This window comes from Hippocampus zosterae, chromosome 5, assembly GCF_025434085.1.
Source record: "Hippocampus zosterae strain Florida chromosome 5, ASM2543408v3, whole genome shotgun sequence".
NCBI lineage: Eukaryota > Metazoa > Chordata > Actinopteri > Syngnathiformes > Syngnathidae > Hippocampus > Hippocampus zosterae.
This window is the reverse complement of record NC_067455.1, coordinates 11,223,733-11,243,525: the sequence shown is the minus strand read 5'-3', so window position 1 is coordinate 11,243,525 and position 19,793 is coordinate 11,223,733. Positions and strand designations below refer to the sequence as shown.

At 41.7% G+C, this 19,793-nt stretch overlaps 3 protein-coding genes across 6 annotated transcripts; all 3 read right to left on the bottom strand.

Annotated features, from left to right (window-relative positions):
• Positions 1-276: 276 nt before the first annotated feature.
• On the bottom strand, positions 277-5,448 carry smpd5 (sphingomyelin phosphodiesterase 5). Of its 4 annotated transcripts, XM_052066645.1 has the most exons (9): positions 4,830-5,024; positions 3,248-3,483; positions 2,360-3,157; positions 1,560-1,635; positions 1,345-1,485; positions 1,176-1,265; positions 1,029-1,092; positions 789-948; positions 277-664 (listed from the first exon to the last, which is right to left on the bottom strand). In XM_052066645.1, exons 1-9 carry the CDS (start codon positions 4,999-5,001, stop codon positions 572-574), a joined length of 1,830 nt encoding a protein of 609 aa, XP_051922605.1. In that variant the 5' UTR covers positions 5,002-5,024; the 3' UTR covers positions 277-571. The 4 variants fall into 4 exon arrangements, with proteins under 4 accessions (XP_051922605.1, XP_051922607.1, XP_051922606.1 ...); XM_052066647.1 differs by lacking the exon at positions 4,830-5,024 and adding an exon at positions 5,298-5,448 and having other exon boundaries at positions 2,360-3,483; XM_052066646.1 differs by lacking the exon at positions 4,830-5,024 and adding an exon at positions 5,127-5,291 and having other exon boundaries at positions 2,360-3,483.
• A 1,458-nt stretch (positions 5,449-6,906) lies between these two features.
• grinab (glutamate receptor, ionotropic, N-methyl D-aspartate-associated protein 1b (glutamate binding)) lies at positions 6,907-10,429 on the bottom strand. The gene is made up of 6 exons (XM_052066650.1): positions 10,100-10,429; positions 9,913-10,025; positions 8,437-8,637; positions 7,999-8,127; positions 7,772-7,915; positions 6,907-7,354 (listed from the first exon to the last, which is right to left on the bottom strand). Exons 1-6 carry the CDS (start codon positions 10,329-10,331, stop codon positions 7,202-7,204), a joined length of 972 nt encoding a protein of 323 aa, XP_051922610.1. The 5' UTR covers positions 10,332-10,429; the 3' UTR covers positions 6,907-7,201.
• A 553-nt stretch (positions 10,430-10,982) lies between these two features.
• Positions 10,983-19,328, bottom strand: rbm24b (RNA binding motif protein 24b). The gene is made up of 4 exons (XM_052066653.1): positions 18,852-19,328; positions 17,703-17,826; positions 17,046-17,100; positions 10,983-12,764 (listed from the first exon to the last, which is right to left on the bottom strand). The coding sequence occupies exons 1-4, from the start codon at positions 19,017-19,019 to the stop codon at positions 12,398-12,400; spliced, it is 714 nt and encodes a 237-aa protein (XP_051922613.1). The 5' UTR covers positions 19,020-19,328; the 3' UTR covers positions 10,983-12,397.
• Between the last annotated feature and the right edge of the window lie 465 nt (positions 19,329-19,793).

Genomic DNA, 19,793 nt, shown 5'->3' with positions numbered 1-19,793 from the left:
TGAAAACGGGAGGTTTTACAACAGGAACAATGAACAATTAAGAATTTAGGTTCACGTTGAGCGAGTGTCAGCGATTATCACAAAATCGTTGTGAGTTGTGCAACTTAGCCAAACAATCTGTTTTTCTTTCACTTATGACATCAACCCCAATGGAAACGAGATTTTCTGGTCATGCCGGCTTCATTGGGCTGTGACAAAAATTAACGTCTTTTAATAAGATATGAGAAAGAAACATGCGAGTGTCAAGGGGAATGGCAAAAGTAATATAGGCAGTGCTGAACAGAAATTACTGTTTATTTTTGTTGGGAATTATTGTAATGGAATAAATATACAAAAATCCAGAAGTTTAAAATGACAACATTGAATAGCTTAAGTATCCCGAGAAACCCCTAACAACAACACCTGAGATATTTTACAGTGATTTCCAGTGCATGAGCATTACATCTCCAACTCAAAATACACAATGTAAACATAAGATTATTATGGCTATCCAGCAATGTACTTTCAGTACATTTTGTTCCCTTTCTCTGAAAATGGAATTGTTTGAATCAGTTCTGACTTATCGACAAAGTCAAGAGTCCATTCTGACATTCAGTCTCAAGCTTACAGGAATATGGTCTGTCAGGCCAGCCAGCTGGGTTATAAATGATACCTCTTCCACTTCCTAAAAGAAGAGGAGAACGTTTAGTTGTCATTTTACAAACAAAGAACGAATGAGCAGATGATCTGTGAATTGGTCTAACTAGGAGAGAAGTGGAGAAGGAGAAATGTTAAGTGCAGACACATACGGTTTGGCAGTGCTTGGAAATAGACTTTTCTCGGAATAGGATATAATCAATCCTTCGCCCAATCCACGGCTGGTCAGTTTCGGGGTAAACCAATGGCGAGCCCGCGGCAGGAACGGGAGGGCAGATGTAACGCTTTCTCAGCATGTCATTCTCCAGCGTTCTGAATAGATACAAACACACAATATTAGTTTTCTTTGCACCATTTTGGTTCGGTCGATGTTCAGATGATGTGTACGTTACCTTTGGAGGTTTTCTGGTGTGTTTACAGCGTCGTCATACAATGTTGGCTGCTCGAGCAGAGTCCCTGTAATGCACAAATGACCGTTGATATCATTATCCGTTCAAATGCGACCTCATGCATTTCGTCCATGTGTCACAAGTACGCACCAATGACCCAGGGCTTCTCTTTCCCGGGCCCTGCTCTGCAAGGGTCTTTGTATTCCTCAAAGAGACCATGATTCTGTTCCAAGGTGTCATCTAGACAGACAGGAGAACAGATTGATATGAAAGTGGATGAAGTGGGGGCAAATGGCAATTGCAGGAGAGAAAAACAGACCCGGTGAGCAGTTGTCAAAGTTAAAGTCTCCACAGAGCACATCAAAAACCACTTCCTCATCAGGCTGTCTGGTGGCTGCTTGGAAATTGCCGATCCAATTGGTGACCATGTTCAGCTGCTCACAGCGGATCGCTCCTTCACCTTATTCAAAAAACACACATGGCCTTCATGTTTGCTTTTCGACTTCCTCAAGCTAGTCTGAAAATGACTCTTACCTTCTGGTGCATGAAGGTGGATACAGTTGAAATAACCAACCAGTTTCTGCTGTTTCACATTTTTCCCGATCAACACCTGAAAATAAAACAAACGGTTTTACATACCGGTACTTGCAGTACAGAGGAAACGCTTACGCCCATATTGTCACCATTCTGGAATCCAACCACACGTTTTGTCAAAATGTGCCTCTAAAACCGTCGTCATGCGCGAGACCACAAACACTGAATTGCTCAGGGTAGAACGGTATGCCAGAGATACTGGTTTTGGTTCAAAGTGGGTTCAGTAAGAGGGGAGAAAATGTCCTAACAGCAAAAGTTTAATGCCATTTCAAATGAAACGTCTACAAATAAACATTTTTTAATGATTTGGTCTACTATATGTCATAAAATGGGCAGAAGTGTTCGTCATTGTTGTACAATTTAAAAGCAGATGTTTGCAAATTATTTATTTTGATGAAACAAAACGATAATCAGTCTGTTTTAAGAGAGGAATAAAGAAATCTGAGAAAATCTATTGTCGAGATGCTGAAATTCTGAGGATTTGGACAGATTTTGGTCCCTAAACCATTCATAGATTTTCAAAAAGAATGAGATAAACTTCAAAAATAAACCCGAAAACAACAACCCGAGTTACAGTGTGTCCATGCCAACGAGTTGGTATGTCAATTTGGGTCAATCGCCAAGTGTGGGCCGCTGACAGTAATTTGTTTGACTGTTCAGTTCAGTCACATTCGGCTGAGTTGTCTGGTGTGCAGTGGGGCCTTACAGAATCGTTATAACAAACAGGAGAGAACAAGTACCTTCGCGGCAAGAAGGCCTTTGGCAGCCAGCGCGTCTTCGCCTCTACTGTTGGGAAAGCAGTAGTACTCGGCCTCCACGAAGGGAAACCGGCTGGCCAGGAAGAGGCCGCTGTTGAAGAACTTAAAAGAGGAACAGCTGCACGGGGGCTGGCAGGCGTACCCCCCAATGTCGTAGAGTATGTGCGCAAACAAAGGACTTAGCGCACGGGTGAGTTTCTGTGCAGCCCTCTTATCAAACACCTCCTCTAAACAGAGGATGTCCACATGGGAAGGGAACATGGTTGACACTTCCCATGGCACGTCGCCCAGCTGGCCAAGTCCTTGAGAGAGCAAAGCGCGCGGGGCGCTGCGCTGGCCCGTTCGGCCCTGCTGGTTGGAGTTTTGGTTGGAGTTGTGCTGGATGGAAGCAGAGGGTTCTTTTGTATCCTCGAAGGGGATATAAACCACGTCACTGTTGGAATTGGGGACTGAAGCCTGTTTGTCTGTGGCACCGTATGTAATGGTGTTCGAGGCGGGGAGTACACTGTTGGAGGGGCTGAGAGTACCACAGCTACTGGGAGAGTCGATAAAGATACGAACATTGGGTCGGCCCACGCCCTGAGCGATACACTCGCCAATAGCAGCAGCCCTTTGCTGGGTGTGACACAGGTTGTTGAAGCGAGCCAGACTGTCGGGCAAAAGACACAAGTTGGCCGAGGCGAAGATGAACGACGCCGTTCCCTCCAGCTCCAAGCCCCTGTGCGTCTCATTCTGGAGTGACGCCGACTCTCGGTGGTAGCAGAATGGTCTGCGGCATGCCTGCAGCGGGGCCCACAGCAGGAAGCCCAACAAGGCTATGGGCGCGGTCACCAAAAACAGAAGGAAGAAGGTGATGGAGCCGAAGAAGACCTTGAGGGGGCGGAGGGAGCACGTGCGCTCTCGTTTCCGTTCCAAGGTGGTCGACTTGCACACGGCGATGAGGCGGTCGAGAAACCAGAAACATGGCAGAATCAATGCCCAGCCCGTCGCATGGGTGGCTGCAGCACACCGGTTGGGGAATGGGGACGTCTGCAGGGCCATTCTGCAGGACCCTTCGCTAAAAACTGAATCCGGTGTCACCTCATTTCTTTCCTCTCCACTGGACACTAAGGAAATGAGAACGAACCCACATGTTATGACACTGGATTACAATAAAACCTGGTTTTACAAGCTGAGCGATGGCCTGTACATTTATCGGTGATGGTTCACTGGCCTTTTGGTAAAAACAATGATGACACGATCGCTTGCAGAAATGGCAAAGAGAAAAACATGCTTTTAAAGGATCGATAATACATCCTCTTTGTTGTGTTGCCCCACAGTGACCTACACACTTTTGTGTAAGTAAGGATCCCTCTAGTATGGATGTCCCAATCACTTTTGAATGTGGGAGTCAACCGGAGCACCTGGAGAAAAGCTACGCAGGCACGGGGAGAACATGAAACTCCACACAGGCCCGGAATCTAACCCTGCACCTTTACACTGTGAGGCAGATGTGCTAACCAGGTAAGACACTGTGCCCCCGTCCTGCGATATTTCACTGGTTATTTTAGTATGTTCCATTTTGGAATGCAGGAGAAACCAAACACAATCACGAGGTAACAACAAAGCAAACGCCATACTACTACACTACTCTGCATTTGATGTTTTTGCGGCCTAGTTACGATTAGGCTGAACTTGTTCTCTTGTACATGGATCGCTGAGGTGACTATGGTTATAATACAATATAAAATTGACATGAATATGGTGTACCGGATTTCTCTTAGGACAACAATGGAAATTATTATATGCATGCCTCTTCCTTGTAAACTGTGAAGCGATGACAAGCTTTTCATAATTTACATGTAAATGAACCTAATGATGTCTGCAATGTAAAAAAAATGTGTGAGGGAGTGGTGTGCTGGATCCCTTTTTATAAGTTTGGTGCTTCATATAAAGTGCAGCAATATTTTGTTTTTGTTTCTGCATGCAACATTTTGGAAAGAAACTAAACTGAACACTGGAATGCTGGAGGAGAGATTCCAACTGCGCACTTCAGTACTGTGGTTCAGACATACACTCACAATGCAAAAAAAAAAAAGCGACATGATACAAAATTAATGTGCAAGTATTGACGTTATAATTTCATTTTCAACATACTGTACAGCGCGTCAGACATACACCCACAATGCAAAAAAAGCGACATGATACAAAATTAATGTGCATGTATTGACGTTATAATTTCATTTTCAACATACTGTACAGCGCGTCATAAAAAAAGCATGCTAGGAAAAGAGCACGCTTTACTTTTAGCGCATTATAAAGCAACGGTAATAGAGTTAGCCTTTTCAAATGAGTCGGCTGGATACAGGGCGGATCATTCAAACAACCAGGAAGTTGCATATTTACGCTCATCGGTTCAAACGTGCATTCATTCATCATTTTACTGTATTTTTAGTTGTAGTTGCTGTATTACATATTGCACGAAGACTGACGAGTCCAACTTGCCCTACGTGCTCGCTGTGCTTCCGACTAACCATTTCTAGCTTTTTCAGGTGTGGACACCGCGTCCCGTGTTGGTATGCTAAGCTAACAATGTTGTAAACACAATAAAGACAGTCACATATCGCGGTCACTGTCGAGCACATTACGTGACTGTGTGTTCAACCTTCCCGACACAGCCCACAGTATTGTCAAGGCACATCTCCAACGTGGAAACGAATGTCAAGGCGGCGTCGGCTAGCCTCAAACGGCTAAATCAAGACATTCCTACCTTTGATAATCATGTATCAATCACTCAGTAATGTAGTAACACTGCACAACTACATATTAGTGTAGTTGTTCACGTCAGGTAGTCGAGTATTCAAGATCCAACTCCGCGTTTTAAGAAAAAAAAATGAATGAATTAATGAAGTGCTTCAAATAAGATGATCACTTGACTCACCGTGTACTCACGTCCCTCATGATGGACTGAGTGAGCCGAGCCGTAATGACGTCACATGGGTGGTTAAACCTGCGTGTTACCAGACCACACCTGTGACCACGAGACAAACATACCTGTCCCAGGCACAGGAAGGTCACGTTTATTTAAAATCACAGAAACGTCTAAAAGAGCTTCACATCCCCGATCTTAATCCCAAAGAGGGCAAAAAAAAAAAAACTAAAAAAGAAAGTCGACACTTGAGCAACGCAAAACCTCAGTTACAAATACATTCTAATGTAGTCATTTAAGTTTCCTTGCAGGTTGGCACTGTAGTATGCACGATTCTAGAACTACTATTGGATTAAAAAAAAATATATATATATATTTACAGAATACATATATTATTCTGTATGCATATTAAAACCCATTCTAGTATGTTGGATTGTATTTAATTTTTTAAAAATGTAAATGTTGAGTTTAATTCAGTGATTCTTTCGCTTTTAACTAAAGCGAGCCCACATACTACAAGTGGTACTCATGCCACACGTTGAGAATCACTGCTACATTAACATTAACAGCTATATTAATATAACAAATACTATTGGACTCTTGATACTGTAAATGCTTTTTGGACCGGATCAAAGAACTGAGCGACCTGATGTGGGCCGTGAGCCATACTTTGTCCACCTCAGCACTACATGTTCATTTTGTAAAAGTTGTAAACTAATGTAGCTTGAGACTTACTCTGGTTAAGCACAAACAAAGGCTGCGGATGCAAAATGTTTTTATTTCACCCTTGTCAATAAAAGTGTGGACAAATTGTGATAAGAAATGAGTTGTGGTCAAAGTACAAGCAGATATCTAAACTGCACCACAATTTAGACAAAGTTTTTCAGGAACACTGGATGACTTCATTGGAGATTTTCAAACACTGAAGAGATATTAGAATAAGAGGTACACATCGAACTTGAGATTGTAGTGGTGATTCTGTATAATGTTTGTACCCCATCTGCATGTCAAGAGTTTTTGTTGTTAAAATCTAAATGATAGAATGACTATTAGGTCTGCTATAAACTTATGGTCCAAAGTTGATCACAGGGGGTGTAGGGAAAAATGGAGGAGAAAAAAAAATCCTTTGTGCGTCCGTGTAGGTGTTATATATTTCTGTGTTAGTGTACGCTGCACCCTAAGCATCCTATCCCTTTCACTTTTTGAAAAAGTATTAAAAAATTAAAACACAATTTAAAAAGCAGCTTGCTCACCTGTAAGCAGTTTGCGATCATGTTGCAATACAGTATCTTTTTTAAAAATTCTTATTTTCCTCATTTAGTTTGTTTCATCTGCAATTCACCGATGACACCAGCAAAGAATGGAAACATGGAGCGCTAGAAGCAAATTTGACTTCTTTTTTCCAAACTGTTTAATCTACTTTAATGTTTCATTCATGTTTGGGGCCATTATGGCTGTTGCTGATCATGGCATGCATGCGTGCACGTGCAGTAATGGTTGATCGGGGAAGGTAGATCTTCAGTTAAAAAAGGTCGGGCACCCCTGCTTTACATCTTCCTGGTTTCTAATTGAACTGTCCAATACTAAGAGCACACTTCTGAAACACACACGCAAACATTCGTAATTGGTCAAAGCTATATTTCAATAGAACACATTTTTGAACTGACTGTAATGTACTTAAGAAAGGTTTAATGAGGCAAAATATTACAATCAATCTACATATTCCTTCATAATACGTATCACCACTGAATAACAATTTGATTCTATAAAAGGCCAGGTGAAGAAAAGACAATTCAACAGAGGCTTTTGATCAGTGAAAGCAACTTAAAAAAAAAAATCCTCGTCCAAGACCTCACTTCAATGAACACAATCAACAAAAAACGGTATTCTGACATGCTTTTTTGACTCTCTTGTGCTCAGCTGCCCCTGGCCTTTCCCATAATAGCAAGAATGTAGAGAAAGATGTTGATGATGTCCATATACAGGTTAAGTGCAGCAAAGACAAATTCTTCAGGATGCAAGGACAATTCCTTGTTGCCAAGCAACAGCTGGGTGTCCACTGCCAAGAACTGTAACAAAGGAAAGAAGTCTCTGAATTAATCTACACCGGGATCCAGAAATGTTCACATAATTTGTACATTTGTTTATATTTTCCATAGAAAGCTCATCAGCATTTTTGATTGACTGTTACATCGGCAGCATTGCAATGTCATTCACTGGAGTTTAACATTTTGAGTCGCAGCAAAACTACCAACACAGCTAAAATTCTGACGGCTTCAGTTGCGTTAACAAGTGTGCGGTTTGCCTTACCGTGGGAATGATGTGTCTTATATGTGGCCCAATATGTATGAAGAACACCGAATTTTTTTTTAAAGAAAATTGAAAGATTGGTTCTTGATATGATAACAAGAAAACAAATACAGTAAAAAACTTCCGAAATCCATCAGAAATCAGGAGGCGTGCGCGTGTGTTTGCAGAGGGCTTACACAGGTGAAGAGCAAGGCTCCAAGTCCAGCATACACAATGTGCATGATCCTGTTACGCATGATGATGCACAGCAGGCTGAAGAGGATGAGGACAACCAAGCAGACGAACATCACACCATAACAGGAAGTGAAATCATACTTGGTCTGTGGAGAGATGACAAGCATGCCGTTTTAAGTTACACTGCTCCTTCAACTAGTAGTGGTGCGTGTAAGTGGCAGATAGCAACCTGAAGAGAAAAGATGACCACAGTGAAGCAGACCACAGCTGTGATGCCCAATGCTATGACCACGATGTCAGTTTCATGGAAGCTGGCAATCATTCCCACCATATATGAAATACTGAGTGTCAGGATGGACTGAAAATAAAAGAAAATACTTGTTACAATTTGGAACCGACAGCCTGTTTTGAGTCTTGATATAATTTATAAACCGTTGCCACGCCGTTAATGCCATATACATCAATGCACAGCCTTGACATAATTGTCATCCAAGAATAAGATGAGATAAGATATCTTTTATTCATCCCACACTGGGGAAATTTACAGTCTACAGCAGCAACAAAATAGGGGGGTAGAAAAAAGATCCAGATCAAATTTAAAAAAAAAACACTTCTCCCATCAGTGTTCACCAGTTAGAACAAAACAGGAAAATAAAACATGGCTTACTAATGCAATCAGGTTCCACGGATGTTGCCTGCGGAGGTTTCCACAGCAGCTGATGGCGCACATGCACACAAAGAATGTAACGTAGGACACAATATAGGCCCAGAGATTTTCTTTCGCGAACAACTTAATTTCGTCCACAGAGATGAAAAGCACCACAAAGGAGAATGTCACCACCAGTTGAGCAGTTAGCACCAAGAACACCTGCGGGGTGAAAGAAGCAGGTGGAGTTTGACGTCACTCAATGCATCTCAAGTCCAATCAAAACACATGATTCTGGTGTCAATTCCAATACTTATATTTTTTAAGATCCATTTTGGAAATCACAATGACACTTGTTTTTGTTTTTTATTTGGTTGATTATTTTAGTAGAGTTGAATGTTGTCAGACAAGTGTGAAAGTTCTACGTGAGCAATAGGGCCAACCATAATACCATAGTTCATATCAACACATGTGACATCAATACATTTTAATTGTTTGTATGCATATTAGTACACAGATACTGAAGTGGTAGATTGACGTACGACTTTAATTCTATGCTCTTAACTCAAAACACACTTCTCTTAAAAATCTATATTAAAAAAAAAAAAGAAAAAAATCCAGACTCATGGTTGTACCGGTGATTGAGTCTCGTCATCGTCTCATCAAAGTCATTTCTGAGGCGGGGCAAACATGAGCAAACAGATGGCGAAATGAACCAATCATCGAAGAGTGGATATGACGTAGGGGGGGGGGATTAAATGCTAACAGTGCCTTCAGCTCCTGGGGTTTGAATGCGTCTCTGGTTATTTAAAACGGATGTAATGCTGAATGATCTTAACAAACTATCATCTCTCCCGTGCACCATTTTGAATGAAGATGGGCTTTCACCGCTGAAGAGTGACATTGCGCACCAAGGATACGTCACAGCAAATACACTAATTTGATTGGATGCTCTTTCCAGACCACTTTCTTATTGGAGGTAGCTTGTGAGGCTAGTAAGCTTCAGTAATATTAGTTGCTTTTGTACAGAGTAAATTAATTCATAAATGAGAATTGTTAGATCATCTGTCTACATGTTCATCATTGACATCATACACCGAGACATAGTTGTTATTAGTTAAGCCCGGGGGTGTAGTGGGCGTGGTACGCCGTCCACCCACTTCTCCTGACGCCACATTCAATTTTTATTTCGGTTTTAGCCCTAATGCGAGTTATGCTTAATAACGTTGGCCTGTGATTATTTGGGAGTAGTAAAACATTAAATTTAACGTTATTTCAAGTGGTGTTGTAGCCTATGATTGATGTTCTGTATATATATGTATAGAACATCCCAGAATCGCGTACACCCACTTAAAAAATCCCCACTACACCACTGGTTAACCCATCTATGGCATTTTGCACTGTGTGTTGGCATTGACTGGTTAATTCTCATAGTTTGTTGTTTGGCTGTAACACTTTCTCACATGGTCTTTCTCACTGTGTTACAGTGCCCCCTACCTTCCGAATGAAAGCTCTTCTTATGGTTTTGTTATCCAAACCAAAACCGAAGTCGTGGTTATCATGAAATGGTGGCGGATCCTCCTCATTGTGGAAAGCATCATCCGAAGTGTCTGCCAAGACACAACACATACATTCACCTATTTGGAAGTCAACGTCGGGAAAAAACACGCAAGCACCTGCTTACCGCATATGTTGTCATGAAAGCCATAGGCAGGTGGAGAATACGGCGAGGACGCTTTGTTGCTCATACCGAAAGCTCCAGGTACACCGGGCCCAAAAGCAGCTGCATGCGTGGGGACAGGGAGACCTCCGGGAGAGCCCAAGAGCACGTTCGGCGTTGATGCGGGCGCAAACGACGTCTCCGGCAGCGGGAGTTGTTCGTCCAGTAAAGTGTATGCAGTTTTATCGGTGGCCATTATCGGTTGCAACCGAATCTCGATTTCCTGTTTGTGTTCATTAAAGTCCACGCAGACGCCCTCGACAACAGTGCAGTGACGTCAGGGACACGTGATATACTCATTTCCGGGTCTCGTATTTCAGCCATCCGTTTTCTGTACCAAATATTTGTAGCTCAATTGATACACTTTACACTCTTATTAATCATTTTTGTAACTTTTTGACGTTTCAGTATTTATATTTGAAAAGACGCTTGTTACAAAAGCGTGTAGCTATAATAATATGTGATTTTCAATATTAATGGTGTCATTATATATATAATATTTATAAATATATATAAAAGTGTCTCTGTGGTTGTGTGCCTAATTATGGAGCACGCACAGGCACCGACATCATGATTTGTTATTTATTTTGAAATTAGGAAAGGAACAAATATAGTGGCAATGTTGTTGTCTGCGGCTCACGAAGCAGAGGCACCTGCCATAAAGGGGATAACGAGAGGGCGTCAAGTAAAAACAACAAAGGTTTTAAAAGGTTTTATTTCCAAACATGGGTGTTGTTCAATACGTCTAATTGGAAGACTATAAATAGCCGCCAATCGCAGTAAAACTCATACTTCCTCAAAATATTGACACGAATTCGGAGCCTGATAGCAAAAACACACAGAATAATTAACATTTTGTTGGTATGGTTTCCCTTTATTTTACATACAAACTTCCAAAGACGCTTTTCTTGAATGATGCATTGTAAAATGCAAGGCAAAATACCTTTGCACTTCATATTCAGTGTCAGATGACAGTAAATGGTTCAAGTTTATGAGCTTCCTTATCAAAGTGGTCAAATACTGAATATACATTAAAAAAGGCAACATTTAAGTCTACAAGATAAACATTACAAATCTAAACAAATTATTGCTACTGTTCCACCCATATTTTGTTCTTTATACAAATTGTAGCACTGTCTTAAACATCCATGCCATGCTCTTGATGAACGTCGTAGCGGACCTAACACAAAAAAGTTGGTTATTATTGTAAGCTTTAATAATAAATACATAAATAGCATAATTTAAAAGGCACATTCGGAAACAAAATGATTCACATTCAAAAACCTTTTTTGCTGAGCTTGCTTGATGTGCAATTGATAAGTGAGGAAGGTGAATGTTTTTCCAGCTTCGATCTCAGCTATTTATTTAAACCGCATGCATGTATGCTACTCACAAAGTTAGGATTAATGGGCTTTCGGGTGACATTTTGGGATGAATCTAAAATGTGCAATACTCTTCACAGGTGAACTCAATTCAATCCTCTCTAATCTTTGGAATGCACATACCATCAGTTCATTTTTCAGTACTTTTTGCATAATCTGTTCTCTAACAAGGAGCTGAATGGCAAACGTCACAAAGGGTGCTTGATCCATGACAAACACTTCAATGCCTTTCTGTGACTCTTCCAGTCTGTTACTCATCTGTAACCTGTTAACAGTGACTCTCAGCTCAATGCCTTACAATGGCGAGGTTCTGATTGTTGAGTCATCTCTGTATCACAATGGCAGGAAATGTATTGCTCGACTCTGTCAAGGTTTTGTGCATTCCGGGTTTATCTTGAAATTTTACCCGAGCCCAATCGCCGTGACTTTTCTGAACAGTGTACATAATTAAGGGGAAACTAGAGGGAGCTGTCTGCATAGATTCAGATAATACAAATCCTGAAAAATGCACCATGAGTGACTCACTCATATTCATACACGTTTTCGGTAAATAAAGTAGTGGCGAAGACACTTGATCATAAGACATGAATGCACTTGGGAACACTTCCAGAATATATACACAAAAATTACCGGTAGTAATGAGGTTCAGTTAGTCTGCTTTTGTTGCTTGCGTTAACATTCAATCTTTTTGCTGATTTATAAATATTAAATAATGAAAAAAAAAATACTGATCGAATTCGAATAAAATACAGCATTTGTTTGCACGTCCTGTGCTTCTCTTCACTTTTCAAGTTAAAAGCTTGTGCGGACAACCCTCATTGTAGCGTAACTCAATCCCTGTCGCACGGGGTGATGACCTCTCAATGACGGCATTTTCTTTTCACTGCATGCGATCCGTCTGCAGCTGCTGAGGCTGGTACTGGCTGAAGGCGGCGGCCGCTGCGGCGGCCCCCGGGGTGGCTGAGGTGGCGAGCGGCTGCTGGACAGTGTAGCCGTAGCCAGCTGTGGTCATGTAGCCGGTCGGGGCCGGGGAGGCCGCGTATGGATATTGCTCATAGGCGGCGGCAGCTGCTGCGGCAGCTGCGGCAGAGTACTGAGCATAAGCGGCTCCAGTGTAGTCAAGGTATGGAGAGGTGGCGGCGGCGGCAGCCGCGGCAGCTGTTGCCGTGGCACTTGAGGGTTGCACATGAGGGATCACCATACTGGGCTGGACAAAGGCCTGAGGGTAGACATAGTGAGCCGGGATCCTGTAGGACAAAAACACACGCTGGTGTCAAAGGTAAGCCGCAGCGGGTAATCCTGCAGGCGCCACAAGTACGTCAATCCAGTCCTCAGAACACAGCAAATCCATTCATTAACAACTGGGGCAAAAAAAAAAAAAACTACCTAGACAAGAGAAGTTAAGAAAGCAGAAAAAACCACAAGCGCAATAAAAGCACCTGAATCTTAAATGTCAACCCAACTCCGCACTCCACAATCTAGCGACAAAATGCGAGCTGACCGCACGACACCACAATGTCAAAAAAGGAAGAGGACAACGTTGTGCCCACATTGTCACGCCAACAGCACACGTATAGGCATGCCCACACATGTTAGGTCCTTCAACACAACAAAAACAATAAACTGCAAACAAGTCCACGTCACTGCTACGGAAACTGAAATATGGAGTTGGTGAGGCTATCTCAAGGAGAATTGGAGACGTGTTATTGAGTGAGCAGTACACATTGGCATCTTGAAACTACCCTGCGAGTGGTGCAACGGATCATGGATGCGGGATGCGTATGGATTACGCCCCACGTTCAGCACAAACTTGTTCAGCAGATTGGTTGGTGGAAAAAATATATATTGTACGTGCTGAATCATGTTTAAACCACACATACTAGTCACGTATAGCGGGTTTGGTCCATTGCACCGCTTATCTCCTGCTGTTTCGGTTCATCCTTTACAAACACTTCTCAGGTTAGTTGCAGTATTTTTTAAAAACACTTCCACAAGTCCAAATGTAGTTATGTGGCTTCTATGTCGTACCACGTTGTGCTGCAAGTGTAATTAAGAGTAAATAACAGCCAGAGAACATTTTGATTTCTGATTTTATGAATTGCTGTGTTAAAGTAGGAAGTTGTTTTAAAGTTTATTACGTACCGCACACCCACCCAAGATGGTGAAGATAGAGTACATTTCTTCTTTCATTAGTTTAGGCCTTATTATACCCTCCGCCACGCTTACAAAACCTTAAAATGTACTAATACAAACTTTTTGAACGCACACACATACGCGCGCGACCACACACACATTTGCAAGCAAAAATGTCTTGAAAAGATATAAAATCCTCAAAAGACTCCCCTCCCTCTCCCCGAGATAATCTGATCCTAACTTACAGTATTTCAACATTTTAAAACAATTTCAATACAACAGCAAAATTAACAATACAGCGCAACCACTAAAGGTGAACCAGGATATAGCGGGGAAAGAACTGTCAATGAATAAAATATAGTATATAGTATATAGTAAAAATAAAATGGAGTCATCCACACTCCGACGGTATGACGGATCTGAAGCGGTGTATTTGTACGTCGCCATTAACGATGACGTGTGAAGGACTTCCCGTGAGTGTGGTCTCTTTACGTTATGACGGAACAACTGACTTAGCAGTTTACATTACCATCCGTTCTTTTATTTATTTTATTAAAAAAAAACACTTCAATCACTCCAATCAAATTCGAATTCTGATTTTACATGTCATGCTATCACTGGCAAACTTTTGTGGTGGCATCGTAAAAAAGATGGGGTGGGCAGTTGGAAGCCAAAGAGCAGCAAAACACATCCATGTTAATGTGTGTGTGTGTGCGCGCCCACACACACACACACACACACACACACACACACACACACACACACACACACACACACACACACACACACACACACACACACACACATACACACACAGGGCTGTTTTGTAAAGTAATGTGGCACGAAGGCTTGCCCACCCCCGTTAAAATGCTGCTCACTGAGCTAAAGTGTCGCAAGATTAGACGACGTATCGCATGACATCACGTGCGGCGAAGGTTCAAGCTATTTGTTTTTGGTTGACTTAAAAGCTTATCTTTCTGAAAACTTGTGTGTGGCTCTACTGTACTCCACTGATATCAGTAGAGGGGGACCAAGACAACATTTGGCTTTGCTATGAACTTTTTATCACTCATAAAATATATTGAAGAGCAGGTGTGAAGGGGTTATATTTGTCCCTCTTCTGGACATACAAGACCCCCCCGCACCCCCACACACACAAACGTACATATGCCAGCTTGATTGACAAGGGAGGCTGGAGGCAAGGCTATTTTTGCCGCCCTTGTCATGTCCAAAGGACATACTGATCTCTTTCAGTAACACACGGCTGGGCTCTCGCCAACTGGAACCACTCATCTGCGCCACTTGGTCATGTCCGATCTCATGGCTAGTACAAAATATCAGATTAGCAAATAATCATCTCACTGTTAGTATCAATAAATAAACGTTCAATTTCTATCATGTGAAAATTGCCGGTTATTCAAAGGGAATTATATGGCCATTGTTTTATTTGCTATGTAGAGGTGTGTGCTAACAACAAACCCGACCTTTGTTTTGGTAACCTCATCACCCCGCCACCCTTTTTTTCTTCCCATATTTTTATTTCAATGTAGCAGAGGCTGTGATATAGCCAACAAATACAATTTCAATCTGCATTTATTTTATTTTTTTTCCATTCAGAAGGGGGATGTCACTGTCACAAAATTGACTTCATGGGGAAGGGCCCCGAGCATTCCTTGTCAAAGGTCAGAAAGGACAATTTGCCTGTTTTCCCGAACGCATCATAAGCCCAAACCCATGTGCAAAACACAATTTTTTATTTATTTAACATTATTCTGTGATTGCTGTGTAGTCATTGTATCTAGAATTAAAATCTTTTTTTTTTGGTTTGTTTAGTTTTACAGACATCACTTGGTAGTTGATTTTGTTGCTTTGTAGTAATCACACAGCAAGTATTATGATATGAATCGATCTCAAGTGTATAACACGGTGAAATCCTGAGTTACTCTACGATTTACACTCCGGTCAGACATTGTATGAATTGAAATGATTCTGGACCAATTTCTGCCAATGGATTGATATCGATTTCAGAGTATCCTGTTTTATTAGAATATTCCTGTTTTGTCAGGCTATTGTTGATGTGAAAATGATTTTTTTGGGGGGCGGATGGTGATCAGATTGCATTGGGAATTACTTTGTGACTATCACCACTACCAGAAACAATTTTACATAAACATATATTTCACCTTACCAACTGACCTGGCCTATCCGTTTGTCACTTGACACCACAACCTTGTTTAAGTTGGAGAGCTTTTAAGAAGGAGCCTGTCCTTGCTTTGATGCACTTTTTTTGCAGTTCTTCCAGTGGCGAGCTAAATAAAGGTGCTTTGCAAGTCACCAGGACACACGGGTAATCTGCAGCATGGGACCAAAAGGCTTCCACCTGTTGTCCACAGCTGAGCGGCGATGCCTGTGCCATGCATTATTAACAGCAGTGCTCCTATTTTCCATCCGAATTTGAGAGGCCGCACAGATCATTGTAGCAGACAGCTGCTGCCTGCGAGGCACGCTCGGATCTCATGTCTGCAGCCCAGAACATTTGTCTGTTGGCTTACATAGGTCTCTGGTTGGTGGAGTTATTCTATGCCCGCTATTGTACGTGTACAGCTGAACTCAAAGCAACGGGTTAATTGAGAGGAAACAAAACTCCCGCATGCAGGCCAAGTGTTTTGTTTTGTTGCGGGGAATCCAAAGGTGAGCTCTTATCAGAATCCTTTTTTGTCCATTCACAACAAAACATGATCGTTTTAAGGTTAACAAAAAATAAAAACTGAAGGGAGGCAGAATAAACAGCAGGCTACGGCACGAAAAATTAAAGAGTCATCACCTCATTGCAGAGTTACACCGTCCTAGCAAAACTCACTCAAATTGTGAACAAAGAAAAAAAAGAACTCCCCAGCCCCAAATAGTTGTAGAAATGAGCACACAAGTTAAACTGAACACCACATCATACTGAAAACAAGGCACACACCAATCTATGTGCTATGAAAACCAAGAAAAAAAAAACAAAAAGAGACTCCCATGCATCTAGTCACCATTTCAGCTCGTTTGTGTAATGTTTACAGGTAACACTTTAGAGCGCTCTGCCCAATAGTAGACTCAGCTATTCCTCAAACCATCATCTGCTATTTTAACCGTTACCGAGCCTGTCAGATCAGAGAGAGACACAAACAACATGAAGTCAATCCGGCAGTTGGCTAAGGAAGAGGAGGGGAGAAGGGGGTCATTGGGGGGAGGGGTGGACACATGTTCAAATCCGTCAGTCAACGCCGAGAGGAGCGGTCATCATTACTAACGTGTCCTCATTCAGCAGGGTTCAAACAGGTGATAGAAACAATAAAAATGTCACGATGAAGCGACTGTACTGGTTTTCGGGGGGGATGGATTGTGCAACATACCCATAAGGCCTTTGGATGAATGCTGGGTGGATCTGAGGCATGCCAAATGCAAAGCCTAGAAAAGACACAAAAAGGTAGAAGGAAAAGATAAAAGACCAATCTGAGATCTTGAGGTCAGTCTATGAACACTAACAACAAATTGCTAAACTGTGGGGAAAGTAGGGAATTTTCTCTTTGTGTCAATGTCGCAACATTCTACAGCAGAGTATACATTGTATTTCACCTTAAAGGAGTAAAAAATACAGTATGCACTCCTCATAAAAAAGTCTAGGGTTACCCAGAGAAGTGAAAAGACAGACCGTGTGCTTTCTATGAAAACACACTATTGGAGATAAAATTACAGTTGAAAAGTTTTGGGTGTTATTGAAAGGTCTATTTTTGAAAAGAAAAAAAACACAGATTTATAATTTTATATTAACAAAGCTTAAACCGCATCTTTGATTCATTTAACAATTATCTTTCCTGAAAAAAAAAATCCTGCTTTGAAAAAACGCAATTTTTTATCAAACTCATTTTTGCCACGGGCCACATTATAGTTACCAGTTATGCTTTTTGGATGAAAATGTTAAATGTGAGATACTCATGAGGTAAGCAACCACAAATGAGGTTCCAAATAAATAAATACATCTGCTGGAGTGAACAATGAGCACTTCTCACCTGGCTGTATGACCCTAGGCTTGGCTCCTAGGTAGGCCAGGTTCACATTTGCCTTCCTGCCATCTATAATGGGGTTGGGGTCCTTGCAAGCCCGGTCAGCGGAGGCCCGGTCTGCCATGGTCACCTGTCGGAAGACGCAAACAATAAAATGCATTTCTTTTACGAAACAAACTTCAATCGATGTTTCCCAAACTTAGGGATGGGTCATATCTTTTGTCTTTTTGATCCATGTTTATTCTGATAATTGTTGTTTTTCTTGTACTGTGTTGTATGTTAATACTGTAGCAATACATGGTGGAAGTTGCAAAGTAATGTACAAATAATATACTTCAGTACATCTTCCAGGTACATGAGTATTTTTTCCTGACAACTGTACTTCCAACTTCTTTGTATGAGATCTTGGCTACCTGACGTGAACCAGGGAGCATAAACAACAACAACACACCAAATTTGAAGAAGCAACATATTCCCCATTCACAGCCTGATTTAACATTGTCAGCTCTACTCATGATTCGTGGCGAATGTTTTGTGACTTGGTGCCACTTAAAAACTCTCCCATCTGATCTGGAAAAAAATGCTCTTGTTATCATTGGCTAATTTAGACTTTTGTTTTGCTTTGTTTGTGGCTTGGGTGAGTTAGAGTACTATGGAAATTATTGTGCATATTGTGCAAATGTTATTTTTTTACTTGTGCCAAGATATCAACATATTTTGTTTTACATTTTTACTGTTTTACATTTTCTGCAAATAAAAGGTCTTTAGAAAATATTTGTATTTGTAATTTGGGAGTCATGCTGTGAATAGTTTAAAAATTTTTAAACTTGTTCATTTCACACATCCTATTAAGAGCAAAATCAGACAAACTAATTAGTGGAATCAATATTTTTAGAGCTCTAACTGACAATAAAAACTTACCATCGTACTTATCGTCTGTCCTTTTTTTCCTTGACTTTTATTTAAGATTGTATATTATTTTACAGGAGTATCTCTAATTCTGCTCAGTGCAGTGTAAGTAAGCATGGTGCTCCAATTTACTTGACACATGTCAACATGCCACATATTGGCAGCAACGCAGCCTGTTGCACGTGCTCCAAGAACATTACAAAACGCCAACTTTTTCTTTTCTTTCTTTTTGGAGTGATCACTTACAAATCCATAACCTCTGGACTTCCCCGTCTGACGGTCTGTGATGACCACAGCCTCCTCGATGTCCCCGAACACCTCGAAGTACTTCCTGAGACTCGAGTCGGTGGTGTGGTAGGGGAGACCTCCCACGAAGATCTTGGTAAAGGTAGTGTCTTTTTGGGCCGAATGCATGTTTTATGAAGTTAATTGAATTAGACGAGTTCAAAATAAAATGGGGTGGGGGGAAAAGGGCACTTGGGAGGTAAGAACGTCTGAGTAGAGGGACAGGACGTGAATGTGTGGAGTGCGGCTCCGACAGCACAAGTTAAGTCCGCCGGTCATAGGCGAGGGGGAGGAGGAGGAGGAAGAGGACACCTGTTAGTTTGTTGCCCACTTGTCAGATGTGTCACATGTATGTAACTCCACCCAAGTGGCGATCATCTCGCTCACAGCAGTCGGAAGAGGGGGAAAAACATGTCCAAAAATGAACTTAAACTGTGCTCTTGTTGTTTATTACATTGTGGGTTTTTGAAGAGTTGAAGTGAGTGTGTACTTGTACGCAGAGCGTCCCCTGTTGGCTGGAGGTGGTCAGAGCCCCTCTGTAAAGGAAACAAGTGTGTGTGAGTGTGTGTGTGTTACTTGTGGTTGTTGGTGACGTCGGCGCACCTTCGTACGTTCTCTTACTTTAATTTACAGGTAGCCCAGACGTAATGTTGACATATGAGGCTTATTTGAGGCAGCAACAGAGGATCCAAAGCCATGTTGGCTATCGGGCAATAACCCCGCACACAGTTGTTAAGAGCTCAAAATCGAAATTCAAATGTGAGTAACATCCCCGGGTAGGATGTCGTGAATAAATGGCCCATTTATTTTAAAACAATAATAATAAGCGAGGGGGGGGGGGGGCGGCAAGTGCAGTCAGGGCCAGCAAGTCCTTTTTTGTTGTCAGTCAAATCTGCCTGTCCG

Coding starts and splice junctions, on each gene's coding strand:
- smpd5 (XM_052066644.1), bottom strand. CDS start 5,001: ATGTGCTCGACAGTGACCGCGATATGTGACTGTCTTTATTGTGTTTAC. Junction 1,636..2,359: donor AAGGCCTTCTTGCCGCGAAG/GTACTTGTTCTC, acceptor TTTTATTTTCAG/GTGTTGATCGGGAAAAATGT. Junction 949..1,028: donor ACACCAGAAAACCTCCAAAG/GTAACGTACACA, acceptor GTATCTATTCAG/AACGCTGGAGAATGACATGC.
- grinab (XM_052066650.1), bottom strand. CDS start 10,331: ATGGCCACCGATAAAACTGCATACACTTTACTGGACGAACAACTCCCG. Junction 8,128..8,436: donor CGTGGAACCTGATTGCATTA/GTAAGCCATGTT, acceptor TTTTATTTTCAG/TCCATCCTGACACTCAGTAT. Junction 7,355..7,771: donor GAGCCTTGCTCTTCACCTGT/GTAAGCCCTCTG, acceptor CCTTTGTTACAG/TTCTTGGCAGTGGACACCCA.
- rbm24b (XM_052066653.1), bottom strand. CDS start 19,019: ATGCATTCGGCCCAAAAAGACACTACCTTTACCAAGATCTTCGTGGGA. Junction 17,827..18,851: donor AGTCCAGAGGTTATGGATTT/GTAAGTGATCAC, acceptor GTCTTCCGACAG/GTGACCATGGCAGACCGGGC. Junction 17,101..17,702: donor GCCTAGGGTCATACAGCCAG/GTGAGAAGTGCT, acceptor TGTCTTTTCTAG/GCTTTGCATTTGGCATGCCT.